The sequence below is a fragment of the Pseudopodoces humilis genome, chromosome 11, assembly GCF_049639895.1.
Source record: "Pseudopodoces humilis isolate 2021_Gansu_Grassland_sample_001 chromosome 11, ASM4963989v1, whole genome shotgun sequence".
Taxonomy (NCBI): Eukaryota; Metazoa; Chordata; class Aves; order Passeriformes; family Paridae; genus Pseudopodoces; species Pseudopodoces humilis.
Window position 1 is genome coordinate 16,141,500 of NC_142210.1, and position 26,423 is coordinate 16,167,922.

Sequence of the window (26,423 nt, forward strand, 5' to 3'; positions counted from 1 at the left end):
CAGCTGTCCTTTAAATGTACAGCTGGCTTGCTGGTGTTTGAAAGGCAGCTTTCTTGCATTATCTCCATATTAGAACAGCATCCAGAGGGAATGTCCCAACACTCCTTTCTGGTGACTGTGCCCAGCTGTGTCACCTGGCTGGGAGCAGAGTTGCTGCCTCTCGGACTGGAGAGCTGTGCAGCATCACTGCTGGAGGAGAATAAATGGTTCCTCTGGCTCTAGTTCATTTATTCAGCTGAGCAGGGAGCTGGTTCTGGGAGAGAGTGCTGTGTTGGCAAGACATCTGGTGCCTGAGCTCCTCTTCAGGTCTGTGTTGTACCATATAGACATACCCAAGGTTAATGAATGGCCATTAGTTTAATCTGGTTTAATTTCATAGCTGTGCTTCATGCATAGTCTGAGCAGTATTTTGACAGGATGGCATTACTTTATCTACTCTTCCTGGTTCCCCCCGCCCCAGTATTCCTGAGCCTTTCTTTAAAATGCTTTATTTCTTTTCTTCTCTGCACAGTTGTTGAGCTGTGGATGTAATATGTTTATCAGCTGAGATTTGTGTCTTGGAAACTTAATTTGCCTTTTTATCTAATGCTTTATCACTAATGCGTGATAACATTTCCTGGCAGGATATGCATTGTTAAAATTCGTTTGTAAGAACTCAAAAAAAAGCATAGACATGGATGGCTCCCCTTCTGTAAGGTTCAAAAGTTTTGAAGCAGAAAAGGAAAATGCTCTTCATGGTACCTGACATCATTCCCACTATCCTGCTTTCCCATGGGGTGGCTCCTATCAGTGCTGATACAACGGAGCCCAAAGACTAGGTGTGGTAGCAACTGTGGCTGTGAAGTAGAGGAAAAGCTGGGAGGGGAAGGCTGGCTTTGTCAGGGCAGTGTCTCCAGCTACACAGGAATTTCCTATGAGCTGATTGAGACCTTGGGCAGACTTTTTGTTAACAAAACCACTAACACACGTCAGAATTAATTTTTTATTTTTCCCACCATTGTCTTTTTGCCATTGAAGGAGTCAGCATTATCCAGTGGTCAGTTATTCAGCTGTCTGCCCTCTGTACCACAAAGCCACTCAAGCAAGTTAACAACACTTTTTTGGGGGGGGATGAGTGGCACATCATTGCAGCAACCAGCTTCAGTGACATGGGAATGGTCCTGGGGCCTCAGGCTTGTCTTTGAGCAATTAGTTGCTATGATCACAAATAAATGGATAGACTATGCTTCAGAGCTCCAGTTCCCAAGCACTGATTCCTCTTAAGTGCTTTGTGAAAGAAAGGAAAAAATAATCAAAAAATAATCTGCAGTTAAATTAATCTCCTCTAACAATGTCTAATGTGTCCTGAGGACCGGTGCTTGAGGGAAGGGCGTTGTATGAAATGACAGACAGCAAAATATACATAACTCTTTGTGCAGGGTTTTGAGGTATTAGGAAATAGAGCTCCTAACACTGGCACATCACCCTCTGATTAAACACTGTGGTTTCACCAGCTCAGGGTTGATTACTTTAGAAAGCATTAAGTGTTTGTCAAATAGTTTTCCTTAGGATACTTGACATCCGGATCCTTTGTCTTCATCGACTTGCCTCAACACCTCTGCTTCTCAGCAGGCTGGGTGTGCTCCCTCCTACCCTTCATCTGGCCCCAGTGCCATGCCCTGCACTGTGCCCCAGTCTTAAATTCTTGTATGAAAGTAGCTGGTTGCACAGGTTGATCTGTGTCACTTGGGTGAGGTGAGGGACTAGGATGAGGGAAAATACTTGCCTCTAATGAGCAGCTCTGTGCCCTTGAGTCTGTTAAAAAAAAAACCTCTTCCCCTTTGCAGATGTGAGGAGGGTGTAGCATGATTCCTATGTCCTGGCTAGCAAAGACGCCTCAGGAAATTCTCTTTATTTAAATTGTTGACCATTTCTACTGTAAAATGTTTTTCCAGCTGAATCCATAGCTGAATGTACTCTATATTATGTTACTAAAAAACAAATGATGTAAACCATCAACATTGTATTTAAAATTTGCCACAGATGTTTCTTTATTAGTTGCTGCCCCCTCTGAAATTTTTGCAGGTCTGTTTTTTAGGGTTAGTCAGAACAGCATTGGAATAAATATCTTCCTGCCTGTGTTGCGTCCCCTCAGCTCTCAAATGAAAAGTAATGTGGCAAAATTGCTGTTCTTCCTCAGGATATGCCAGGGGAAGTTGCTTTATTTCTTTACCAGGAATACATATTTTCTTCATGGTAAAAATGTGCCTTCCCAAGCATTAATTGTTTTTGATCCATGGTTGTGAAAAAAGTTCTACCCCAGAATTGTCAGATTTTTTCAGCACGTTTGCTCCAATATTCTCACTGTGCAGAAATAAATACAAAATAAATGAATGAGCCGTTCATGTATCATTGATAATTGAAAACAAATATAGACAGAGATGATATTTTAAAATTTTTTGCTGAAGAATGTTTAAATCATGCCTTAATGCATTACACATTACAGGATATTTATGCTGGTGTTAACACTATAGTTAAAGCTGAGGTTTGTCAACCTCTCTGTGTTACAAGATTAGAGAATTAAGTGCTGGTCTACATTGAACTTGTTTGGGGCAGAAAACTGACTAGGAGGTTTGTTTTGAAGTCAGTGTTTTATGGACAAAGTTTGTTAAGTCTACTCTGTGATTTTTCTCGATTTAAGTAAAATGCTGTGTGTTGAAATGGTTTAATTTCATCATGTTGTACCTGTGGAAGGACTTACCTCAAGAATTTTCTTGTACTGTGAGATTGCAGCTGGTGACTGCAGGGTGGAATCTTGGCATTTGTACTTCCACTTGGCTATGAGGTGAGGAAAAGAAAAGGAAATACTTGTAGCCTTTAGGATGTGTTTAAACTTTTGGGGGTTGCTTTGGAAAAGTTAATGTTCATTAGAGTTGGATACCTCTAAGATCTAGTAAGTCATACAAATGCACATGAGAGTGTTGATATGATAGATGAGTGTGTTAGGCCAGTGATGGGGAAACTTCATCCTGAGCAGTTTGTTGGCATGTTAGATGGGAATGAGCCACTCCCTGTGGAGGTCAAGAGTACACTGGTATTTGTGTGGCAATTTTTGACTATTCCAAGAAAACAATAGTGGTTTAAATTCCTAAACAATGCATAATTACATGAACTGAAGCTTACAAGGTTTCAAGCTCATATGCTGTACTAACTTACAGTACTGAAAATTCAGTGTTTTATCATTAAAGAGAGTACTTTTTGTATTGCGAGGACTGTAGCATGCTTGTTTCACATTCCTCAGTTGCAATATCCATATGTTTTATATGACTTGTTGCAAATATAAAGGTGAGAAAGTTTCTATAGTGAGACTGTTTTATGTATTAATTTACCTTAGCCCCTAAATTCGAAACACCATAGCAGCTTTCTGTTTTAATTTTAGGTCATGGGTCAGTGTTTCTGGGGCTCATGGATCCTGGCTCATTGTTGAATACTCTTGGTAGTATTGAAGCTGTTAAATGTCTGAGTTGCATCTTTCAATTACACATTCATAGTTTTCTTCAGTGTCATTTGCAGTGTAATTTGGTGGGAGCAGCTCATAAAGTCATGATGAGAGAATAAAATAAGAGGCAGACAGCTGAATGGTGTGAGAAGTGAAACTGGTTTTTATCCAGTTTTTAAAGTATTGGGTTCATTTTTAACAAGCCTATACTAAAGGTTTGATGAATTGGGGTTGTATGGATTGTGTTAGGCAAATAAAGTAGTGTTCTGTTAAGAAATTATGAAAACCATTCAAACCCAGAGGCTGGGTAGAAGATTTTAATTGTACTCCAAGGACTCTGCAAGGTGCAGTGAAATAACTTGTGGGAGGTTTTAAGGCAATTTTACAGTGTGGTCAAATTAGAAGGAAAATTATTAGTTAAGAACTGAGAACGTGCTTAGTTTTATTTTGGTGGAGCGCTGTTAATATTTTACAAGGAAGCAGGTTTGATCATGCACTTGGTGTGAAGTTTGTGTTGCCAATAGCCTTTGTTCTGCAGAAACCTATCTGGGAGGGTTTGAATGTTTGAATCCTTAGGGGGAGGATGTCTTTGGTGGAGGTGCCTGGCTGTGTCTGCTCATGGCTGGCAGCACAGGTGATTGTTGTGGGGTGGGATCCGGTCCCTCCCTGGAGCTGGAAGACCTGATGTGAACTGGTGGGTTATCGATAACCTTTTGTGTGTTTAACAAGACAAATCCTTCCGTTCGATTGTTTCGCTGTGAACAAACGCTTATCACCGGATGATTTTGTGTACCTTGTGTCCCTTTTAATTTGTTTTGGATCAGGGACTGTAAAAGCTGGTGTCTGAAAGGGGGTGCTGCAGGGATGGAGTAAGTATTCCCCAGCTTGTAAGAGTTGCTTAAGCACAAGAAATGCAGTTGCTCCCAATGCCTTACGTGCAGCTTCCTCGTGTCATTTGACTTTACCCAGTGCTGTGTAATCGCAGTAGGGGTTATAAAGTACTTTATTCCACAGTCTGTGGGTGAGGATGGGTAAACTGAGGTGGGAGTGCACGTCTCAACCTTCACATTGCTGATCTCCACCTCTCTGTGACTTCCTTCACTTACTTTGTCTCTGCACATCCTCCATTCCTCAGTGCCAGGGCCCAGTGTGGCCAGACTGTGGAGGTGGATGTGGTACCTTGGGTCCCAAATGGAGCAGTGGGATTTCAATTTGGATCCTCAGCAGCCTGAGGACAAACTGCTGTGTGAAGTGTTTTCTTTTCCTGATAATGGTATTATGGCACAGTTGTAGCGTGGTACAGGTAAACCAGCAAATTAGCTTCAAGGGTCAACAGGTATTTCAAAACAAGGCAGGGATTTCTTAAGACAGTGTAGGTGCTTTGGGTACTGATAGTTTTAGACATGGTACCTGTCATCAATGGGTAGAATGGAAGCAGGCAAGTGTGACGTTTGCCATGTTAAAGCCAACAAATAAACTGCTTTTGCTGGCAAGAAAGCAAATGAAAGGGGTTTCCTAAAGCTGTGTACTGCCTGAGTAGGCTCTGAGATTTTTCCCATCTTCCTTTTCTGTTTTATCAGCTAAGATGAATGGTGAGTCAGTGTATGGTGTGTTTCATTATTGGAGACCTGTCGGAAGAGTTGGTTAATAATCCAGAGCATTTGGATTCAATGTGATAAACTAATCATAACAAAGTACTTCAGTGCCTAACTTGAAGCTGTGAAGAAAATCTTGTTATCTTAAAAGTATGTGTATATGAAAGGGCTAATTTTTTCTTTCTTAACAAGATAAACATAAACTCATTGGTGAGTTGCTGAGCAGCAGTACTGTATCCAGAGGCTGCTTTCCAAACTTCCCTGAGATGAAATGAAACTGAGATTTAGTGCTGTCGCTTGTGGAGTTTCAAGAATATACTTCTGAAGACCTTATAAGTTACATGGGAGAAGTTGTTGCAGAATCAGCGTATTTAATTTATATCTAAATAGTTATAATGAACATAAATTTACTTTCTTCATTTTTTGGAACGGCCTGCCTTTTTTGCTGGGTGCTTTTTTTCTTTTGTCAAGTTGCTTAAATGATTTTTCATTAACACATTTACTATATTACAGTTTAACTTGGTAAATATTATTCAAATAACTTCTTCTAGGTAAGGAAAATTACTAAATGTCATCCCATACTTGCTTTTACCCAGAGGGAAAGTGAAGATTGCTTTGAGTTCATTTGATCTGTATGAAGCAGCTTTGAATTTCTTGGGCTTGTTTAATGAACATACTGAAAGCCCTGTGTAGCTGCCTGTCTCAGATCCAATAATTGTACACAATGCACTGCAGGAGAGAGATAGTCTTTTCCTTTCTGGTTAAAAGGACTAGCAATCTGTCATGGTTGTTAATGAATGTTTGCAGGTAGCACAGTCCAGATTTAGCATTTGAGCTGGCTTCCTTGTAAAGATTTGGTTTGATTTCCTTGTTCTGTAATTTCTAGTGCTCAAGTGAGAGTTCTTTGTGCATGACTAACACATCTAGGCGCAGGTTACGACACTTTTGAAAACCCAGTGTTTTTCATATATTAAGTATTTTATTAATGGCATAAGCAGGTGTCAAAGCTAGTTCACAGTCACATGTTTTTGAGCTGTGCTTCTGAATTTTGTGATTCTCAGATTTATTTCATAAGAGTGTTGAATGGGCTTAACACTTGATTCTATTCTTCCGCACGTGGCCCATTAGCACCTTGGCTTTTTACCTTTTTAATGTAACCTAGTGCATAATTTTTCTTGTATTTCTGCATTTTGTGTTTCAGTCTTTGCTGCATGTTTAAGAGAATTGGAAGTGTGTTCAGGATATTGGGAGGAATGTATTGCTAAAGGTGAATACTGGTGCTTTCTGTTTGAGGTACAACTACCTCTTCTGGGCAGTGATGAGGGGAGCTCATCACTGCTTTTACATTGCCTGTGAGATGCAGTTTGCTCCAGTGTGCAGCCATCCATTTCCTACTGGCACACAGAAGGTGTCCTGAAAGCTGTAGGGTAGATGTTCCCCCTGTCAGTGGGAATATCTGGCTGTTGTGTGACTGATCTGCACATGTGTAGTGGTGGGCTTCATCAGGCTAAACCGAGAGACATAATTGACAAAACTGGATATAAATCCTGTATTACTAATATCTGGGAATGGCCAAGCTGTTAGGACTTGGAAGCATGATTCAAACATTTGCCAAGTTAGCCTGTGATGATCACTAGAAAAAGAGTTTGCCCAGGAGAAGTGAGTTATAAAGTAATTCAAGACCTTCTAAAAAGAAACCAAACTCTTGCGCAATCAGAGTTTAATGACCAAGGTGATGGCTTTATGCTGCCATCATCAGTGTTTAAACCCCCGGTATTTTTTATTTGCACCTGTTTTTACTGATTTCATAATTGGCCATTGTTACAGAATGCATGTGGAATTTGGTTGAGGGACCAACTTTTCTTTTTGGATGGAATGCAAACTACCTATTGCAATAAAATTTCTGTACTTGTGATTATGGGCACTGTCAGTGTTTCCATTATAAATTTCTGGGTTTGTTTTTTTTTTTTTTCTAAAGGAGCTTAAAACTAGGTTGTAAAAATTCGTTCTTGGCAGAGAACTTGTGTACAACATCTCAGCTCAAGTAAGACTTTTTAATGAATTTTGAGAGAGGGAAGGAAAACCTGAACTGCTTTGTAAGTTGAGGTCACACAGGTGAATTATACACTGAAATCTCTTGTTAACAAAACTCAGGAAGTAGCACAACAGAAACCCCCAGTGTTAGTCCCATCTCCTGCATTATATTTTAAATTTAGTTATAACAGTTGAGTATAACTTTTGATTAATTTTGTGGAAAAGCTTTTGACAGAACAGCATTCATTGCCGGGCAGGAAAAACAGACCAGAAGGTACCTGGCATCAAGAAGCAGGGAACTCTGTAGTGGCCAGCCCTTCCCACCACTGGGAAAGGCTCTTTTTATGGTGATGGTAAATCTGTTTCTGAAGGCAAGCAGTAAAAATATGCCATTCCTATTTACTCCATTTCTCAGTGCTGCAGGAGATGCTCTGAGACCATGTTCAATCGATGCATATTTTCACTGGATTAAATAAACCTTGAATATTGACGTCATGAAAATAAGCTGAGAAGCCTGGTGGTGGATGCTGATGCGTTTTACTCTTCTAATAAACACTGCTTCAAAATTTAATGAAGCATGCCATGTTGCTAAAGGTAAATGCAAACAAACTGAGCTATAGACTCTTTGCTTGAGGTGCTGCTGTTTAATGAGATTCGTCACTGAGTAATATGAGCAGATCCTGGTGACGCAAATGCCAGCAGTCATTCCCTGCCCCATTTCAGGAGGAAACCTGGTGATACTGATTGTTTTCACTGGAAGAAGAAAAAACACCGCAGCAATATAAGTCCTCAGCAAAATGTTGAGCATCACTCATCTTTACTATGCCTTAAGATCCTAGCTCGCTTTAACTTCCATTAAGATGGGCTCCTTTCAAATGCAATCTTTTTGTCACCTTGTGCTCTGCTGTTTCCCTCTGTTAATGTGCTTTGTCTTTAACAGAACTTCTGTTGAGCATCCACAACGTTATGGATGGTTTGGTGCAGAACTCAGAGTGGTGTGTGCCTGGCTCTGACTGGGGCAGCTGGGCACAGCTGAAAAACAACCCTGGGAAGGTGCATTTTATCAGAGACAGGGGTGTGTGGAACCTGTGCCTTCAGTGGGTGTTTCTGTGCCTTCCAGCAGGAACAGGCAGACATACCAATTCCCTGGAGACAGCCAATGCTGGTGCTCTTGTGCCTTTCTTTTTAGAATGTCTTCTGTTTTGGCAGGTTTTGGGCTCACTTCTTAAAAGTTTTTTGGTACCATTCCTATTGTGTGTTTATCGATAAAGCTGCATAATAAGAAAAAAAAATCTCACAGAAAGGTTCTGGAAACCTTTCACCTTGGTGAACTAGTTTTGCTGCTGGAGGCAAGTTCAGTGAATAAATTTTTATGAAGACTTCAAGGGTTTTTGTTATTATAATAGACAATTACCTAAACATTTTGGAATCAGATATTTTGGTTCTAAACTAGTTAAAATTTTGGTTTTAAATGTTTTGTCTGAGGTATGAACTAATTTTGGAAAGGCATGGATAAACAAATTGTCAAAAATTCTTATTAGTATGTGCCTAAAAATTATGAAGAAATAGCTATGATATGGTTATAGCTGTGGAGTCATTCATGATTTGCTTCTGTTCTGCTGTTCTAATGATATTTCCAGGTGTGATACAACTGAATGATATCTCAGGTCATCTTTAAATAGGAATTCAGTAATTGCTCTGTTTAGTGATGAGCCTGTTAGCTGTGTGTGTGGAAATAAAAATAATTCTTTTATCCAAACAACATAAAAAATAATGGGTGTTTTGTTTTTAGAGCTGTGTGACATTTGTTTCTATTCTTTTATTTCTTTTGTTTCAAGCAGCAGCTGTAAATAAACTAATGATGGTCTTTAATTATGTGAGTTTCTGCTGTGAAATCTGTGGTTCTGAAGCCCTGAACATGGTCTGTGCTTAAGCCTTGGTCCCTAGGTGGGAAGAAGAGAGAAAGCCTCCCTCTGTTCATATAAACCAACTGATGTGTTATTGCCTCTGATAAGACCTCAAGAGTGAAATAATGCTTTGAAGTATTTGAAAACATTAATCCTCACATGTGCATGTAAACCAGATATCATCCCCATTTTCTGAGTGGGGAAATATGCCCTCACTTTTTCCTGGGACACCTGCCTCTTCCAGCTACCTAAAGTGGGGGTTTCTGCCATGCTTTTCTTTAATACCTATGGAGCAGAATGACCTAAAATACTTAATAAATACTTAATATATGAAAATTGTTCAGAAATTTGTGGTTTTTGCCTTACCATATGTGCATGCTTTGCTGTTTTCAGTCTTCTTTTCACATTTGGACTTTGCCTTGCCAGCTGTGTGAAATTCAGGTGTAACATCTTCAGGACAGAGTGTGCAGGTCTGCCTAGCACAGTGTCAAGTGCTGCAAACTGGGCAACTTGGCTTGAGTGAGTTTTCAAGTCATGGACAACTGAGAGCAGGATTATTTTCCTTGATCAGGATTACTTTCCTTATGTACTTTGTAAGGAGCTTGTTGAAAGTTTAAGATAGATATGGAAGCCTGGGATTTCCTGACAGTAATAGTGATTTAATATGAAATCAATCTCACCTGCACTTTCTACCTAGGCATTCAAGGACTCCTTGCCCAAATAAATGGACTTGTAGCAGTTTTAGCTCACAGGTGAGCCTTCCCAGTTTGATAACCCAGTCTGTGTATTTGCAGAAGGAATCTTTGAGCAAAACTGTGCTGCTGTAATCTCCCTCTTGTCTTTCACAGTCCCTTGGTGATTTATGTTGCGGTGAGATTCTGTCTGGGGTCAGAATTTGCTGATACCAAGTCAAGTGAAGGAGTACATTTGCCTCACAGCTTGTCTTCTCTTCAGAAACAACTTTAAAGGGACACAGGAAGGTCTCAGCAGTTGAGGAAGCTGTTCATTTTTAATCCCAGTGAATCATGTTTTTCTTTTCCTCCACTTACCGTGCTTGCAGGGATTATCTTCTCCAGTTCCTTTCATCTGCGGGTGGTCCTCTTCAGCCTGGCTGCCCCTGTTCTGCCACTGCTTCCCCTGAGCACAAATCTTTTCCAGCCCATCCTGGGGTGATGGGGAAGGTATTGGATTCGTAGTGGTCTTGGCATGCATGACTGGAAGTGGCAGCAGTACAACATGGCAAAACATAGGTGTAGTTATGGCTCAGTCCATTTCCTTGAGGATGGAGCTCATAGTTAGAACCACTCTGTCAGATGGTACCTGTTGGTTCCTGCATGGAAAATATAGTGTTAAAGTGGATTTCCAGTCTTTCCTTGCTAAAAGTTTCCTGGAATGTGTCTCCATCACCTGTTACCAGATCTCCCTACCTTCACACCAAACCATGAGTATTTGCAAGGGAAGCACTAGGTGGTTTTGTGCGGGTGACTTTAGCAGTATCATGCTGGCTTTGGAGGAGGCTGTTGTTCTTGGATGCAGCCATCTTTTAATGCAACTGAAATCTGATTTAGAAATTAATGTAGATGCCAGTTTCCCTGGTGTGGCAAGGTAGAGATCATAGGAGTAGGAAGTAATTTTGGCAAGCTCTTTTTATGGGGTTGAGATGGGCATAGTGGGATGCACTCAGCCCAGAGCAGCTGTGTTTTGCCTTCTATATCCTCAAAGGAACAGTGAAACACAAAACAAGTGCAAGAATGTTCCTGTAGAAGATTAAAAGAAGTAAAGACAGGACAGTTCAGCATTTGACTGAATGCAGCCATGAAGATGGATGGCTGGAAAGGCTAAGAAATGAAGAACTATTTGAAGCACTTCTAGAGTGGGAGTCTCCGTGACGCTTCAGTGATGACTTGTTTAGGTTCCTGATGCTCTTATCCCATTGTGTGAATAAATAAGCAGACCTGGGCTGATGTAACACACCAGTCAAAGGAAGTTCCCACTGGGGCATACATAGTCCAAAAACTTCCATAAATTGTTCTGTAATATGACAGTTTCCAATTATGGGTTTTCATAATAAGAGGCTTACTGGCAACCAGTAATGCAAGTTAACTGTGGAAATTTCTATTGCTTTTCTTGGCTCCTATGGACTTTCTGAACAGTATGTGTTTTGTCCCAGGTGTCTCATTCTGGGCTTTGAAAGTGTGTCACAACATGTGTGAGGCTGAGACCCCTGGGAGCTGGCACTTAGAGCCTGACCAAAAGGAACAAAACCTGCAAGTGAGGGGCTTAAGGTATCAGCCCCAATATGTGGATGCTTGGTTTTGTTTCCTGCCTTGATGAGTTAATGTGTTGATCAGTAAGAGATTTTCTTAGACACGTGGGAAATAATTTTTATACAGTTCTGAAGAAAACTTCAAACCCTTGGGAAGTATAGCTATGCAAATATCTTGGATAGCCCTTCCAGTACTTTTTAGTTTAGATTAGTTTGCATTGTCAGCCCACTTTCTTCTTACAGGCACGTGCGGGTACAGGCTTGTTTGGTTTGTGAAATGTTGAATAAATCTTCAAAGAGTATAATTGTTTCCAGGAAATATGTTTTTCATACATGCTTGTATTGTTTTAAAAAAAAGGCAGTAATGGATAATACTTTGGTTTGTGCAAGCCAACGGTGTGGATTTGCTTGGCATTGCAGCTTTCAAATGATACTCAGCACAAGTAGATTCTTTTCTGATTACATTCAAGCTTTGTGTAATTATTGCATCTTTTAAAATATGTATTGATTCATGGTATTGTCTTGAAGTTGCAAATGATCCAAAAGCCTGTCTGCTTCTTTACATCAGATGCAAACTGGGTATCTTTTTGCAGTAATTTGCCTAAAATGCAGGGATTTCAGAGAATCATACCTTTGAAGATGTAACCTTATGTTGCTCTCTTCTTCTAATCCACCCCTCTTGAGTGATTTATTCTAGGGACTGTGCATCATAGGTTTTGGCCTGGCACCCATTCTTGTAGTGTTGCAGTGCCTGTGCAGAAAAAAGATGGCTGGGAGACAGTTTTTCAAAAAAAGAAAAGTTAAACTAAAAAGAAAAGAACACACACACAAGAAAAGAAAACCAGTTCCAGTTAGTAGAGAGGATTTTGCTGCCGGTGTGGATGGGGCATAATTTGATTTAAATGACTTTTGAAAAACAGTTCTCAAAACTGTTCCATGCATTTTCTTCCTGGCTACTGTTGAAAATATGGAGCTGAATATTTTCTGTGATGTTTCAAACCAATATGTTCTGGCAACCTCAGAGCTGGGCCCTGTGCATTGCACTCTTGTTTCCAGTTCGCTGTGGCCTGGAGTGCAACACACAGCTCATGAGATGCACCAAAGTGGGAGGTCTTGCGAGGAGCAGGCAGTGCAGAGACCCAAGGTACAAGGAACATTTCGCTGGGGTCCAGCAGGGAGGCTGCCAGTTTTAAGGGCCTCTTTTATGAAATGAATTTGCTGGTAGGAGATGAAGAAGCTGTTTGTGCTTCTTTGAGTTTTGTGAGTGTGCAGGGGGAGGTTGATTCCTGGGTGTTGTTAAAGGCTGGGTGCTGAAGTGAATCTTTTGTGCTTCTCTGGGGTCAAACTTTTCTCACTTGAGAGGTGGGCTATGGCTAAGGATTCATCAGTACTTCAAGTGTGACAACATCTTGCTGTATAGAATAGCATGTGGGCTGGGAAGCTGGGAGATGAGGTGTTTGCTGTATCACTTCTGCTCCAGGGACCTCTGTGCCTTGGGAAATGTGTGTGGGAAGGTCAGTGCAATATAAGGAGGTATTCTGAAAATAGAGGCTGTTTTTTTAGCACCCAGTGAAATCCTGGGGGTGGCAGCAGGAGTGAAAAGTGTGGAAGAAGTTTGTTGATCTGACTATGGCAATACAGAGCTCTTTGGTAGTGACTCCCAGCAGCATTGGCTTGCTTGCAAAGGAGGTGGTAGAGTGTTCCTTGCAAGGGAATCGAGGGCATTGTCCTTCCCCATACCTCTGACACTGTTACCCTCAGCAGTGGTTGATCCATGACATGTAGGGTACCTGTGCTGAGCAGGGGCAGCTATTTCTGACAACTTTTTCCTGCTTCTCAGCAGTTGTTAGAGTACAAATGGAAAGAGTGTACAGATGGAGCTGTTTATCCTGTTAGGAGAACCAGGTGAAATGGACCTGAGGAAACATGGTCCACATCCCAGTAGTGTGTATCCTACAGGCAGAGGTGCAAGAGCCAGACTCTGGAGAAATAAATCCAGGGTCACCACAGAGAAGTGGCTGGAAGGGGCTGAAGGTAGGAGTAGACTTGAGGAGAGACAGGGCAGAGGCAGCTGTCTCCTGGTCAGTGATAATGAGGTGTAGATAAACACCTTAGGAAGCAGACAGGTGTGGGATGAGGGCCAGGGAATGGGAATGGGGAGCTTTCAGAGGCAAATGACAGGTCAGAGACCAGATAGGGAGTGGAAATACATGGTGAGGACACAGTTCTTGTTTTGGCTTTAGGATTCAGAAAGGTCAGTCTTTAGAATTTTCCTTGTTGATGCTTTTCCACTTGTTTTTCTAGTTATTTGTGCAAGATGGTAGGAGAAGGACTTCAGATGGACTTGGAGGGAACACACTGTAACCTGGATTGCTTTGGTACAGCCTGAAGCACAGAGAGATGAGTGACCAGCTCAGGAATGAGGTTTATTGGTAGAAGCAGAAAGAAGTCGTGAGTTGAGGTGGCTGTTTTGAGATATGGGGTTTTTTTCTACAGTTCATTCTGTTTCTTGTGCAGCACCTGACAAACCTGGTTGTAGGGCTGTCTGCTCAGGTTGGACTAAACATGGATGTTCAGTCTGATTATTTGAGTTAACTCTGCAGTGAAAACTGACTTTGCAGGTTAGCCTAAGCAGAAGAGTTTCAGGATTGTGGGCAGGGCAGTCAAAGTGGCTTTGGGGTCTCAACAGGTTTGATGGCCATACTGAAGATCTGTCTCGATATTTTGTTTTCAAAACACAAACCTTACATTTCATTTGTTTCTTTCCCACTTCTCACCTGCTGCAGTGGGTGCAAGTCAGAGCAGATTCTGAAAAGCCACTGTTTCCAAGAAGCCTTTGTGTACTCAGATCATTTACCCTTTGAATCCACAAGCAGGATGGTATTGTAGTGACTGCTGTGACAAAACTGTGTGTGACATCTGGGAACAACAGAATCCCTTGGGGAGGAACAAGTAGTCTTTTCCTAATCAAGAGGGAGAGATTTTAATACGGATGTTTGTATGATTATTGCATCCAATGTGATGTCTGAAATATAAACTATAATGTACTGTTAATATAAAATAGTTATCCTGGGAGCTGTTAGCAAGTGTTTCCAGTGATTTAGAATTAAAAGACTGTAATGAAAAAAATCCAATCCCAAACCATAACAAACCTCCTCAGTATAACATTATTGTTATTTTAAAAGTAATGCCATAACTTCTCCTACTGAGGCTAGTCACTTTTACTGAGTTGTTGTCTTCCCAGTACTGTTTGATGTATGTGGGATTATGAGAAAGAAGGGTGCTTGGGACAGGTGTTTCTTTTCTTGTAAGTGCCATCCTTTCTTTATCCAAGAAGGAGCTAGAATGAGCCAGCCTTTGTTTGGTTACTCTTTTCAGAAAAGCAAAGCTCTTCCTTACAATATTTATGGTAGCTTGGCTCTAGTATGTGTGTATGAGCTCTGACAGCATCCTCGTGTTAGCCAGGCTCTATTCCTGCTCCCCTGTGAGGGAACATTAGGGAACCAGCTTTTAAGTGAAGCCTGTTTAATATGGCAAAAGCTGGGAGACGAATAGATGCAGGTGTTCACAGCAGTGGTATGAAATGTGGTGTTTGTATTAGTGTTGTGGTAGCAACGGTTCTTTTAACGAGGGGATGGTAATTTGGTCCAAAGCCCCTGTTTTCAGCTGTCCTCCTTTTGAAATAACTGCTTTTAACCTGTTTCTGAGACTTGTTGCTTAACTAAGGCTCAGACAGGACCAGCAGCTCTGACCTAAACTTTGTCTCCCTACCCAGTATTGAGCATAATGACGTTGGCTAAAGCAGAACTTGTGTTTGATCAAAGTATTTGTGCTCAAACAAAGAAAGGCATCTTATCTTGGTGTGCAAGCCTCAGAAGGTAGGCTTGGGCTAACACCTATTTCCCTTCTAGCTGTTCCCCTGTTTGGCCCTCCCTGTTCAATGTGAGTTCTTTGTGCGCTATGAACCTTCTCCAGCTCCCACTTGCTGGTGAATTGACTGCACCTTTCTGTACAAGCATGAGGAGCCTCTGTGTATCATCTGTCTGCCCCAGTGAAAAGAGTTACCACTAATGGCTTGTCACTTCTAAAATCTTTTGGGCAAGTTACACATTCTGGGTTTGAGTACTCATTAGAAGACACTTTACAGGCTTTTATGTAGAAATATAATGTCCATTTTGCCTCAGTGTTCTTCTGGAAATACACTTTTTCCATCTTTTTGAGTGAGATGAAGAATTTAATTTTTATTGACTCTATGTCCAAACTGGCTGTAGTGAAGATAATTCTTCCTTACCTGCCATATGTTTTCAGTAAAGGAGGTCTTTTTGCACAAGGTTCCATTGAAAGCAGTGACCCTACATGGAAAGTTTTTAGCCATGCAAGGTGCATTCATCCAGCACTGTCTAGTCCAGCAGTCATGTCACTCCTTCAGATCTATGTGGATTCATGGATTGCTTGTAAGGATCAGAGATGAATAAGAAGGAAAAGCAAACCTATTAGTGTCAGGCTTAAACACTTCAGGGGCTTGGTACATTTATTGGAAAGAGCCTGGGGTTAATAGCACAGAGATTATTGAAAATCACTGGTCATGTTTCAGTTTACAGGACTGAGGAAACAGCAGCAAAAACTCTCTACCTCATCTGAGAGTAACCAGGCCTGAGCTTGTCTTTGTGTGGAGGTTTAGATGGAAAGTCTGTGAAAAGCTGGGATCTAACAGGACAGATACGAGATTGGTTCTGTCAGAGGAGGCCATTTCTTCTGTAGCACAGGAGGTAACCCGTATGCTTTCAGAAGCACAGATTCCCAGTTCAGTTTTCTGTTGGAACAAATTCCTCCTGAGTCAGGACAATTGGTCATTCAATTACTACTTCAAGATTGGGCTGGGTGCTCCAATGTCCAGATTGTACAGGTCTATGCCAGGATGGTTTTGCCCACTAGCTGGTTTTTATTATACTTATGGTTGAAATGGGATTTTCATTCAAATATCTTGTGTTCTGTCAGCTATGACTTTACAAACTAAACCAGTCACCAGTGGGGCAGAAACTTGATGCTTGTTCAGTGACAGATGTCTGTTTTAAGCTGGAAGAAAACTTGGACACTGTCTTCAGGACATTCAAACAATTGACTTTCATCAAAATGTTTATTAAAACTTGTTTTAAATTACTATTAAAGAGCATGTAAAAATAACCACCATAAGGTTGACATTTTGTGTCCTAGATCAGGAAGTTAAGGTCCTTTAAGGGCCTTTAATGATGTTTGTGTATCAATGGGGTCATACATTTCATGCATATGTAACAAGAGGGAATCTTATTTTTCTAGGTCCATGCAGGGCCAGCTGCATTGCCAGGAAATGGGACTCTGTACTGCGCATATGACTACATGATAGACTGAGCCAATTGTGTATTTGCTTTACTCTGTGTCTGTGATCAGAGCTGACCTGTTCTAGCTGTGTACATTGTGCCATGGATATGCTGCAATAATGTTAGAAGTAATAGGAGAGTGCAATATCATCAGATTCTTCAGTCTGACATGCCACTTGTAAGAAATGCTTAATATGTCATGGCTGGATTTTCTGCTGCTCATAGACAGAAGGATCCTGCTCTTTGGAATCTGTGTGATGAGCTCATGTTGGCCAGCACCTCTGATCATCTTAAATGGAGTAATTGTATCCATTGAGCTCCCGATTTTGTAAAGTCTTATGTGACTTTCCAGTCTTGTGATGTACAGCTTCCCTAAATTTTGGTGTGATATGAGAAATTTTGGGTGAAATTCCCTGCTCTGTTATGTATGAGCTCAGCCTAAATAATCTATCTTGGCCATAAAAAGAAAACAAATCCTATTGCCCAGGCTTGCCAGCATCTGGACATTTTGCTGATCTACTCTGTGTGGAGGTTATGATTTTGTGGACTATGGAAAACTTTACTGAAAAATCCTTTTGCAAATCCATAAGGAAATTTGTGACTGGGGATTTAGGCAGTCACAGCTGGAATATTGTGCTGCTGGTGGCAGCAGTGTACGTCCTCTAGCTTGGGGGAAGCATGGCAATTTTAGCATAGAGCATTTAAAATAAAATCTGTATCTGCTGCCTTCTTTAATAACCACGTAAACTCTTCAAGCATAACCCTTCCAGTGCCACATCTTTAGAGAAGTGTTTCCTGTCATAAGATATATTTGATGTTGTCTGCTGCTTTACATATAGAAAACATACTAATTTAGGACCCAAACCACATCTCACACTCTCCAAAGAAAGACTGGGAGAGAAAGAAGTGCAGGCAAAACTTGAAGGGGTTGAAGGAAATGAACTCCTGCTACAGTTGCACACTTGCACACATCTGGTGCAGTTGAAATTTAAGAGCTGAATACATCCACATCTGACCATGATAAGGTCCAAACATTACTGTTGATGCTGGTTTTCTTTTTGGATAGGTACACTGGCAGAGTCACTAGCGTGTGGAGCCTTGTCAGCTTTCTAATCTAATAGACTGTTCTTGCCCAGACCATTGTGTGTCAGTATTTTATGTACCAAATGTAGCCAGGTTTAATAATCAGCCATTTTCCCACCTTCTGCCAAACTTTTTCCCTTTTTTGTCACAATTTAATGTTTGAATCAAAATCTGCTATGGTAACAAATTATATACATGTTAAAAAATGAAAATAAAGATGGAGAGTCACAAAAGGTAACAAGAGTTCAAATCAATGTCATTTGAGTTTTTATTTTTAGACTTGAATTCAGCCCCATTTTAAAATTGATTTTATTTCTGTTATGTATTGTGAAAAGCTTACAAAGAAATAGATACTGCTTGATGAAAGCATGACTGTAGATCTTTGTATGTAAAGCTGTGAAAGTATACCCTGTATAGGTCTGATTTTGATTTACTTGCTTTTTAGTTATTAAAGAATAATTTGTGGAGCTTTTTTGACTTTTATTTTCTTACTTGGAACAGTTGTCTTGGGGTAGCACCTGTTGAGGTTATTTATGTTTATTTCTAGCAACTATGTAGATCATAAAAGTTATGTTACCAAAACATTGTTTCTCTTGTTTTATTGCATGTTTTAAAGGGTCCTTCACTTGCCTTACTGGTGGCATGAGTTGCTGCTGTCATGTACTGGGTTATGATGCTGAGGACTGGGGACCTTGGAGGAGCATCTCTGGGGAATTACCTTCCTGGCAAACACCAGCACCAGCTGGAGGGGAGCTCAGCCATTGGAAGGGCATTGGAATGGGTCACCCAGTATCTTTGGGATTTTAATGTTTTGTAGGTTATTTCTTATTCTGAACTGGTTTTCATTGCAGTCTGAAGTACCATAGCTTGAGTGAAACATAAATGTTTTGGAAACTGATACCTGGATCGAGGTTCTCCAGCTGTGTAGGTGTTTTCAGCTCACTGTTGGTTGCATGAATAATGCTGGTAAAGGCTTGTGTGTCCAAGGTGTCAACCACTTTGGTTATTATATCCTGAGCTGGAGTAGTTTCTGTCCCTGTCACATGCAATGAGGGATGCCATCCAGGCCTGGCATCTGCTTCACTGGGAGTTGGGCTCTTCCTCAGTAATTTGATTTGGAGATTTGTATAAGTAATGGTATTAACTGAGCACCCTTAACAATAAAAACACAGCCTAAAATAAATGTAAAGCGTGGTGCCTTACCAAGCTGCCACAGTCCAGTTCTTCTGCAGGTCACAGGGCACCGTGTTCTCTAATCTCTGCTTTTTCAGTCTGTTCCTAATTCTGTGGAGGAGCTTTGACATGATCCCAGCATTCACTGGAACTGCTTAAGTTTTGGGATGTCCCAGGATGATTAGTGTATCTTGGTGAACAATGGTCTAAGCAACCTATTAAATTGTAGTGTATCCTCCTCCCTGCCTGTGTTTACTCCTAACTTCTGCATTGCTGATTAGAGGCTTGGCAGGAACTGTATGGTTATGCTCTAGATACACTTTGGATACATTATTGTCACAGTCGAGGTATTGCAAAAGCTCTGCCGCTCCAGTCTTTATCCTACTGAGGAGCCTCTTTTGATTGTGCAATATCTGTGGCTAATTACACGGCAATTGCAGTGTGCCACCAGCCACCCACAATTCATTGTCAGCTCTTTGGGGATGCAAATGAAAAAGGAAAGATAATGTTTTCTTTCTTCAGTCCAGTGATTTAGCTTGCCTCTGTTTTTTTAATCCCCTGCTCCTTCAGGTAATAAAGCCAGATGGTAGTGACAAAGAAACAGAAGTCACACATGAATCAGACCTCCCTGAGGATATGTTGGGGACTTGCATTCCACAAGAGACAGCGAAAGGAGATGCTCAGAGTCCGGATGTCATTATAGAAGCTCAATTTGATGATAATGATGCAGAGCATGGACAAGACCACTTGCAGGATACATTGACTGATGACATTAAGAAACTTTCCCTGGATACCAGTGAAAAGGGTGAGTAGATCAGATTGCTGATTTTAGGCCTTTATTTGAGCAAACCATTGAAGTGTTACTTGGTTGCCTCGCTTTGCTGCGAGATATAAAATACAGGCATAAAAGCTTAATGCCTTATCACTTCTATCCCTTTCTGCTGAACTGTCTTCATGGTTTTGAATGTATATTAATGGCTGGGGTTTATGTAGTTTTCATTGGCACAAAGTAAATCTGTGAAACAGAAGTCACACCTTGAGATTTGCCGTTCTTGGGGCTGTCTGGGGACTGCTGGTTGCTGTTTAATTCAAGATGCTGCTGTAGCGGTTTTCTTCCTTGCAGCTTGGGCAGCCAATCTGTGTGTCTCAGTTTGGGGATAAGAATATATTTCCTTGGGGGCAGTTAAGTTTGTTGCTGTTTTCAAGCAGTTGAGTTATAAGCAACTTAAAGATTTGGTCTGTTTAAAAAGAAAATTGCACTAAAACCTAAAGCCAATTATGCGATCTGTTTTGAAGGCAAACCTGTTTTATTCTGAATCTGAATTCCTTTCAAGCCATCAAGTGTTGCTTAGGGCAAAATAAAATAGGCTCCCCTGTCCCAAAACTAACGCTTATGCAGCTCTTTGCATGTCCTTTCTAGTATTAAATCCCTTCCTGAAGAGCTCTGTGTTGAAAGGATTCTGACAATTGGCACATTTAACGTGTGCCTTCAGCTGCTCATGAAAGGTTTGCTGGGACAGACATTCTGGTGTGTTCCTGCTGCTTGCCCCAGTTGTCCAGAAAACGCAGCAGTAACTCAGGACCTAAGTAGTTGTTGGACTCTGACAAATCTTGGTAATGGTTATAAAGCTGTGCTATTTAATACCTTGTGTTTTCCTGAGATATTTGAAGATGCACAGACCCCTGTTAGTAGACTTCCACTTTTCACACCCACCTATTAATGAAACAGGAAATAATATTTGAATGGAAGTGTTGTAGTTTTTATGATAAAGCAATGGTTTCACCTCTTGAATAGAGCTACCACTTTACCAGTTTGTGATGCTATTTCCTTCTGGGTATCTGAGTTCCTGCCAAGGCATGTGAACCAACTAATTTCTTGTTCCACTCCTTTCCAGGCTACAGCTTGATTTGGGAGTTGCTCATCTTGTCTGTGGATACTTTACACAGGTGGTTTTTGAGCCCAGCTGTTTTGCAGTCTATTGCAGCTGCACACCACTGGGTCACTTGGACTCAACAATTCTCCTGAGTCACATGTTGTGTCTGCTGCATCTTTGTTGCTTCTGATAGCAATGCCAAGTTAAACATTGTAGAAGTACATTCTAGTTTGATACCAGCATCTAAAATAAACACAGGCTCGAGCCAGTATTTTACTTTAGTTGTGTGGCTGTGCTTTAGTTTAAAGAGTTGATGAGAGTTATTTTTTTTTGGTGCATCATAATTCCTCAAGATGCTCTGGAGTGACCTGTGTTGGAAGTTGTCAAAGTCATCTTTCAAAATCTGTGCCATCTGAATGGGTTTTGCCATTTGGTTCTGTCTTTGAAGAATATTTGTAGGACTAATGTGAGATCAGTTTATTGTCTGCACAGTTGAAATCGAGCTTTTCCGCTGCAGTTCCTTAAGCCAGCTGTTTTCTTTTGTTTTCAAGGCCTTTCCAGGTTCATCCTTAACAAGCCTTGTGGCTGGTGTGGATGTGCCAGTTAGATTTCTGCTGAGTTTGTGTTTTGCTATCACCTCTTTTAATATTTGCTTCAGCTTCTTTGGCCATATAACCCATATGGAGTTTTCCCTACTTTCTACTTTTTCTGCTTTTTAATACCTCCCTTTTTTATACATATAAAGTTTACAATGCTGATTTTTCTGAAGGTGTTTTTGAGTAGCTGATGATTGCTTTGGCTTGTTTCCTGTCTGTCATACAATTTCTCATATCATCACTTATCCAGATTTTCAGTCTTGCCTGGAAAACAGCTATAGTTATTCTAGCATCACTGATAACTGTTGTGAAAAAAAGAAAAAATCCTGCCAAATTCAGCCTTCACAGGTGTGGCTCAAAATGCTTTTTTAAAAGCACCAAACATACACTTTTTCAAGGCAGAACTGAACCTCAGAGAGTAAAACTAGTTGGACTTTCTAAGGCCGTCCTCTGGAGCATGGTGCTGACATTGGAGGCAGAGAGCATTGGAGGGTTGGGCTGTGGTGAGTGGAGGTGCCCTTCCCTGGGTAACATGGGTCTCTCCTGGGAGAGTTGCTTGGCTGCTGCTGCCAGCTGAACTTCCTGCATATGAGCCTTTTCTTTCATGTTACATCCCTCCTGCTGGAAACAGCTACTGCAGTAAAACAGAGATGGGTGGAAGTTGGGATTCACAGGGGGATTTCTTCCTGACCCACCAAACCCAGTGCTTTACTTGCTTTCCCTGTGATCATTGCTTTGCAGGGTTTATCACACGGCCCCATTGCATGGCCTTATGCACAGGAGGGAGCAAGAGGAATTTTCTGTGGTCAGCACAAGTCTTAAATGAACACTTGTGATGGGCTTTCTTTCTTTTTTGGAAGGTGTTTTTGAAGGATTCAAACTGGCCAAAGATTCTATCAAAGATAATACATTAATGAAACAAAATCATGAAATAGTCTATCATGTTCTCATATGCACTTAATGTATCTATTTGCATACATATATGTGTATTTATGTGTATATTTATGAAAAGATCCATATATATAAAAAAGACCTACCCAAAATTCAAATTGAACAAAAAATCCACAAGATTTCTGGAGGTTAAAAATATCCATAACTACTGTAATGGAATCAAAAGTATGTTTTACTTAGTCTGGGCAAAAAACCCAGAGCCAGGTTGAGACTGTGCTCAAATCTTTGTTCATGAACACAAGCCCTGCAGTTTTCTGCTCTCAATTGTAAGATGCCTTTTGTCCTTTCTGATGTAGGAGTAGGATTGCACAATATCTCTGCTGGCTCATTTGTTTTGATGCTGATGGTCAGAATGAACCATGAAGAATAAAAGTAGACGTGTCATTAGAATAAGAGCACTCTGGTAGTGCAGACTGTTTTGATGTCTTTTCTACCTTGGCCTGTGTCCCATCCCTTCTCATGGCTCTGTTCCTCTTCAGAGCACAGTCACCCTCTCCATCTCTAGTTACACGCTGGGGCAAAGAATTTTGGGGTTGGCCCTTGCTGTCAGGAGCTCATGAAAGCATGAAAGCATGAAATATTGTGTGTACACTGATTATGGCCTAGATTTGAGGGACTGAATGTCCCTGAAGTCATTGTACCTTGGATTTCCTGTGCCTCTGTGGGTCTTAGGGCAAACTGGTAGAAATTGTTATTATGCACAAGTCTACAGCCCTAGACTCAGATGTTAGATCTGTCTTCACTAAGTGCTGCTGTTACAAGAGCTGTGCTTCCTGCCTTTCTGTTCCTGAGTGCCCAGAAGGGATGGGATAAGCAAGAGGGAAGTTCATGGAAGTGAGGAGACCATTGCATTCAGCCTAATTCTCAGCCCATGTACTTTCTTGTGCTCATGACAGTGGATCAGTCTTGCTTTGCTCAAGGATATTTAAATAGAAATTCATAAGTGGTGTCACTCCTCCAGATATCCTGGTCAAACGAGTTTGCTCTGCTTATCTGGACTTTTCTTGCAAAGAAATGGGGTTAAAGATCATCTTTGGAAAGTCTTTAGTTGAGGAAGTGACAGCCATTCTCCTCTCCAGCTCCTGGTTCTACGCAAAACCATATAACAGGATCAAATATTGTCCTGTTCCACAGTTAAATTGTCTGAATGTTATGCTTTGGTATTTGGCCTTGCAAAGTTGAAAATAACATTTTCTCTTGGATTTTCAGCTGTATTTTCAAAGTGTAAATATCTTAATGCTGAACAAACTTTGTTTGTTTTTTTTCCTTAAAAAGACAAGAATGAGCACCCTGAATAAAATTTCTCAGCTTCCTTAGTAGTGTCCTTCAAACCCTCTCTGGGATTTCTGTGCCCTACTGAAATGCGGGCAGAGAACAAGGCAATAGCATCCTGGCAACAGTCTGAACCCCCAGTGTGTACACAGAAAATATTAAATCTCTGTAGTGCTTGGTACTGACATGCAAGTCCTCTGTGTTGTACCCTGAGACTTCAGCTTACTCTGTGTCACTACTGTCCACACAACTCATTCACCAGTCAAAATGACCTTTGCTAGGTCTGTAGTTCTTTTTCTTAATCCTCATTCACATTGTCTACTGCAACAAAAGTCATGTAACTTTTATCTTATCACTTACAACTGACCTAGAATACATTACTTCTGTGTCTTTTCACTGCAGTAGGAGGATTTTCTTTATAGTCCATTTCAATATGTAATGAAAAGTTGAAACCCTCTGTATCTCTCAACCTGGGAAAAGTGCAAAACGTTCTGTACAGAATGGTTTATGATGCTGTATCCCTACACAGACTGTGTGTCACATGAGTTTCCTATAGATGTGAGCTGTCTCTTGTTAAATATTGGAATCAGATTTCTCTGATAAAGAAATATCAGCAATTGAACAGTAGCAGCTACTTGCACTCATGAGAATGGCAGCTGTTCTCATAAAACTGCCTCAGCCCTTCTTTAGCAAAATGATATTCAAATAAAAGTTTGTAAAACAGTGTCACTATGCCAAAAGCTATCCTTGTCAAACTTGTTTGCTTGGCTTTTTTCAACTCTTCTCATGGGAGATCTTACTACACCAGATACACAAAATATCCTGCTTCCCACGGGGGTGGAAGTCATCAAGCTGGTGGACTGGCTGCCCTGGCAGCAATCAGAGAGTTGTGTTTGTTCAGGATTTCCACTTACACCTACACTACTATAAATCAGAGTCTGGATATGCGAGTGTCTGAAGCTTGTTCACTGCCTTGACGTAATGGAGTTTGAACAGAAATAGCTCATTTACAGGCAGAGTAGACTCACATGAACCAACTGCTGGATAATGGGTAGAGTCAACAGAATTTGGAAGCTTCTGTAGAATTTGCTGGTGTCTCCCTGTCAGTTCAGCATTCACCACGTGGGCAGTGGTTGATCTCTGTCAAGTCAAATGTGACTGTCAGTCCCTAGTAGTCCTGATAAGGTCAGAAATGATAACCTAAAATTACTGGGTGTCCACACTGCTGCTGACTGGAGGCTGTTAATTTGAGTATTTCAGGATTGCTTGGCTTACCTGAAGTGGTGGTGTTTGGTAAGTTCACTGTATGGTTGTGTAACAATGGCATCAAGCCTTTCTTTCCTCTAGATGATGTTGTAGAGTCAGTGCTTAGAAGGGTTTCTGGATCTTTCTAGCAAAACAGAAAAATGTATTTATAATGCAGAGTTTAGTCTCTGTTTTGCACTTCTGCACTTCCCATGCACTTCCATGTCCCCTCTAGTGCTTTTGTGTCCTCTCTCTTCATTTAAGCTTGACAAGGTGCTTACTTGCCTTTTGTGCCTTCCTCTGGCACCTGGGGTCCTGCAGTTACCAGTGTCTCCTATTGAATCAGGTGGAGTTCAGAGAGTTACTGCCATTCCTCTCCTTGGCCAGGTCTGGTAGGGAAATGATGGTGACAAAAATCTGGATTACGTGCTGAACTTCTGCTCTGCTCAGGCTTGTCCTTCTTTCAGTTTAGCAGCCATGAAGTCTGGTGTATTTAGAGTCCACCAACATCACTTGCCACTGGAAGGAGCAAGTGTTCTTCTCCCTGCTGTCCAGGGGCTCTCATTCACTCTTGAGTGCTTTTAAGGAGCTTCACTGTTCTTTCCTAGCCTGCAGCTTTCTGGAGATGGATCATCTCCACTGCATAGCTCTCAAAATTTCTAGGCCACAGCAGAGTGAAAGCTCACCAGGAAATCTTCTCAGTTACATGGCTTTTAATAGAAGTCCTTGAGGTGGAACTGTCAAAAATCGGATCAGTTTCACTCTGCTGAAGCCTGGAAAGCCAGCAGAGAAGCTGGAGCAGTTTCAGCTGCCTGAGACAGCTCTGTATTAGTTTATGCTAGTTCATGTTTGTGCATCTCTCTAGCTTTTCTGGTTGTTGCTATAACTTTTCTTAAACAGCATCCATTTTTATCAGAATAAACAGTATAGCAACTGAAGAAAAGTGTTCTACTGTACTGAACAAATTTGGCTTTATGGTTGCATTGATTAAATGCTACAGGCTGAAAAACTCCAGTTATTCTTTTATTGTAAAGCTGAAGCCTGCAATGGAAGTTAATGTTGGGAAAGTTCCTTACACTGTTCTTCCCTAGTAAATTTTCTTGACCCCCAAGTGACTTCTTAAGTACTGGAAAAAATAAATTACTTAGGCAATTAGGTAACAGGAATTAGATTAAGTTCAGCATATTACCATATGTTCCTGAGTTCACCTATGTTTCTCCTTTGAGTTACAAGTTTAGGTCAAGTAAATGAGAGGGCATGAGACTGAGAGTGAATTGTGGGTGTGGAGATAAACAGAGTATGGTCATTGTTACCAGCAAGATTTCCAGGATGAAGCAGATTAGGATTCATTCAGCTAGCATATTTTCCATGGAATAGTAATACTGGACACACAGGCTTTAGGAACAAATGCACATGCAGGAAGGAAGAACATTAAGTAAATAGGCGAAATACTCAATGGAATTATTTTTGTAACATTTTAATTTTACTTGTCATTAATGCAATACAACTGTATTTCTGTAGACTGCAGCAGCACCTGATTTTTTTGTAGGTTTAATTCTGTTGCACTAAGGCTTCCATCCCCTGTGCTGTCT

At 40.9% G+C, this 26,423-nt stretch overlaps 1 protein-coding gene across 2 annotated transcripts in view; it reads left to right on the top strand.

Annotated features, from left to right (window-relative positions):
- Positions 1-26,423, top strand: part of DIS3L2 (DIS3 like 3'-5' exoribonuclease 2) — a 178,629-nt gene that overhangs the window by 37,545 nt on the left and 114,661 nt on the right. For both annotated transcript variants that reach the window (XM_014254371.2, XM_014254372.2), the window contains exon 7: positions 19,464-19,698. In XM_014254371.2, coding sequence (XP_014109846.1) covers positions 19,464-19,698 — 235 coding nt within the window. The remainder of the gene's footprint in view (positions 1-19,463; positions 19,699-26,423) is intronic.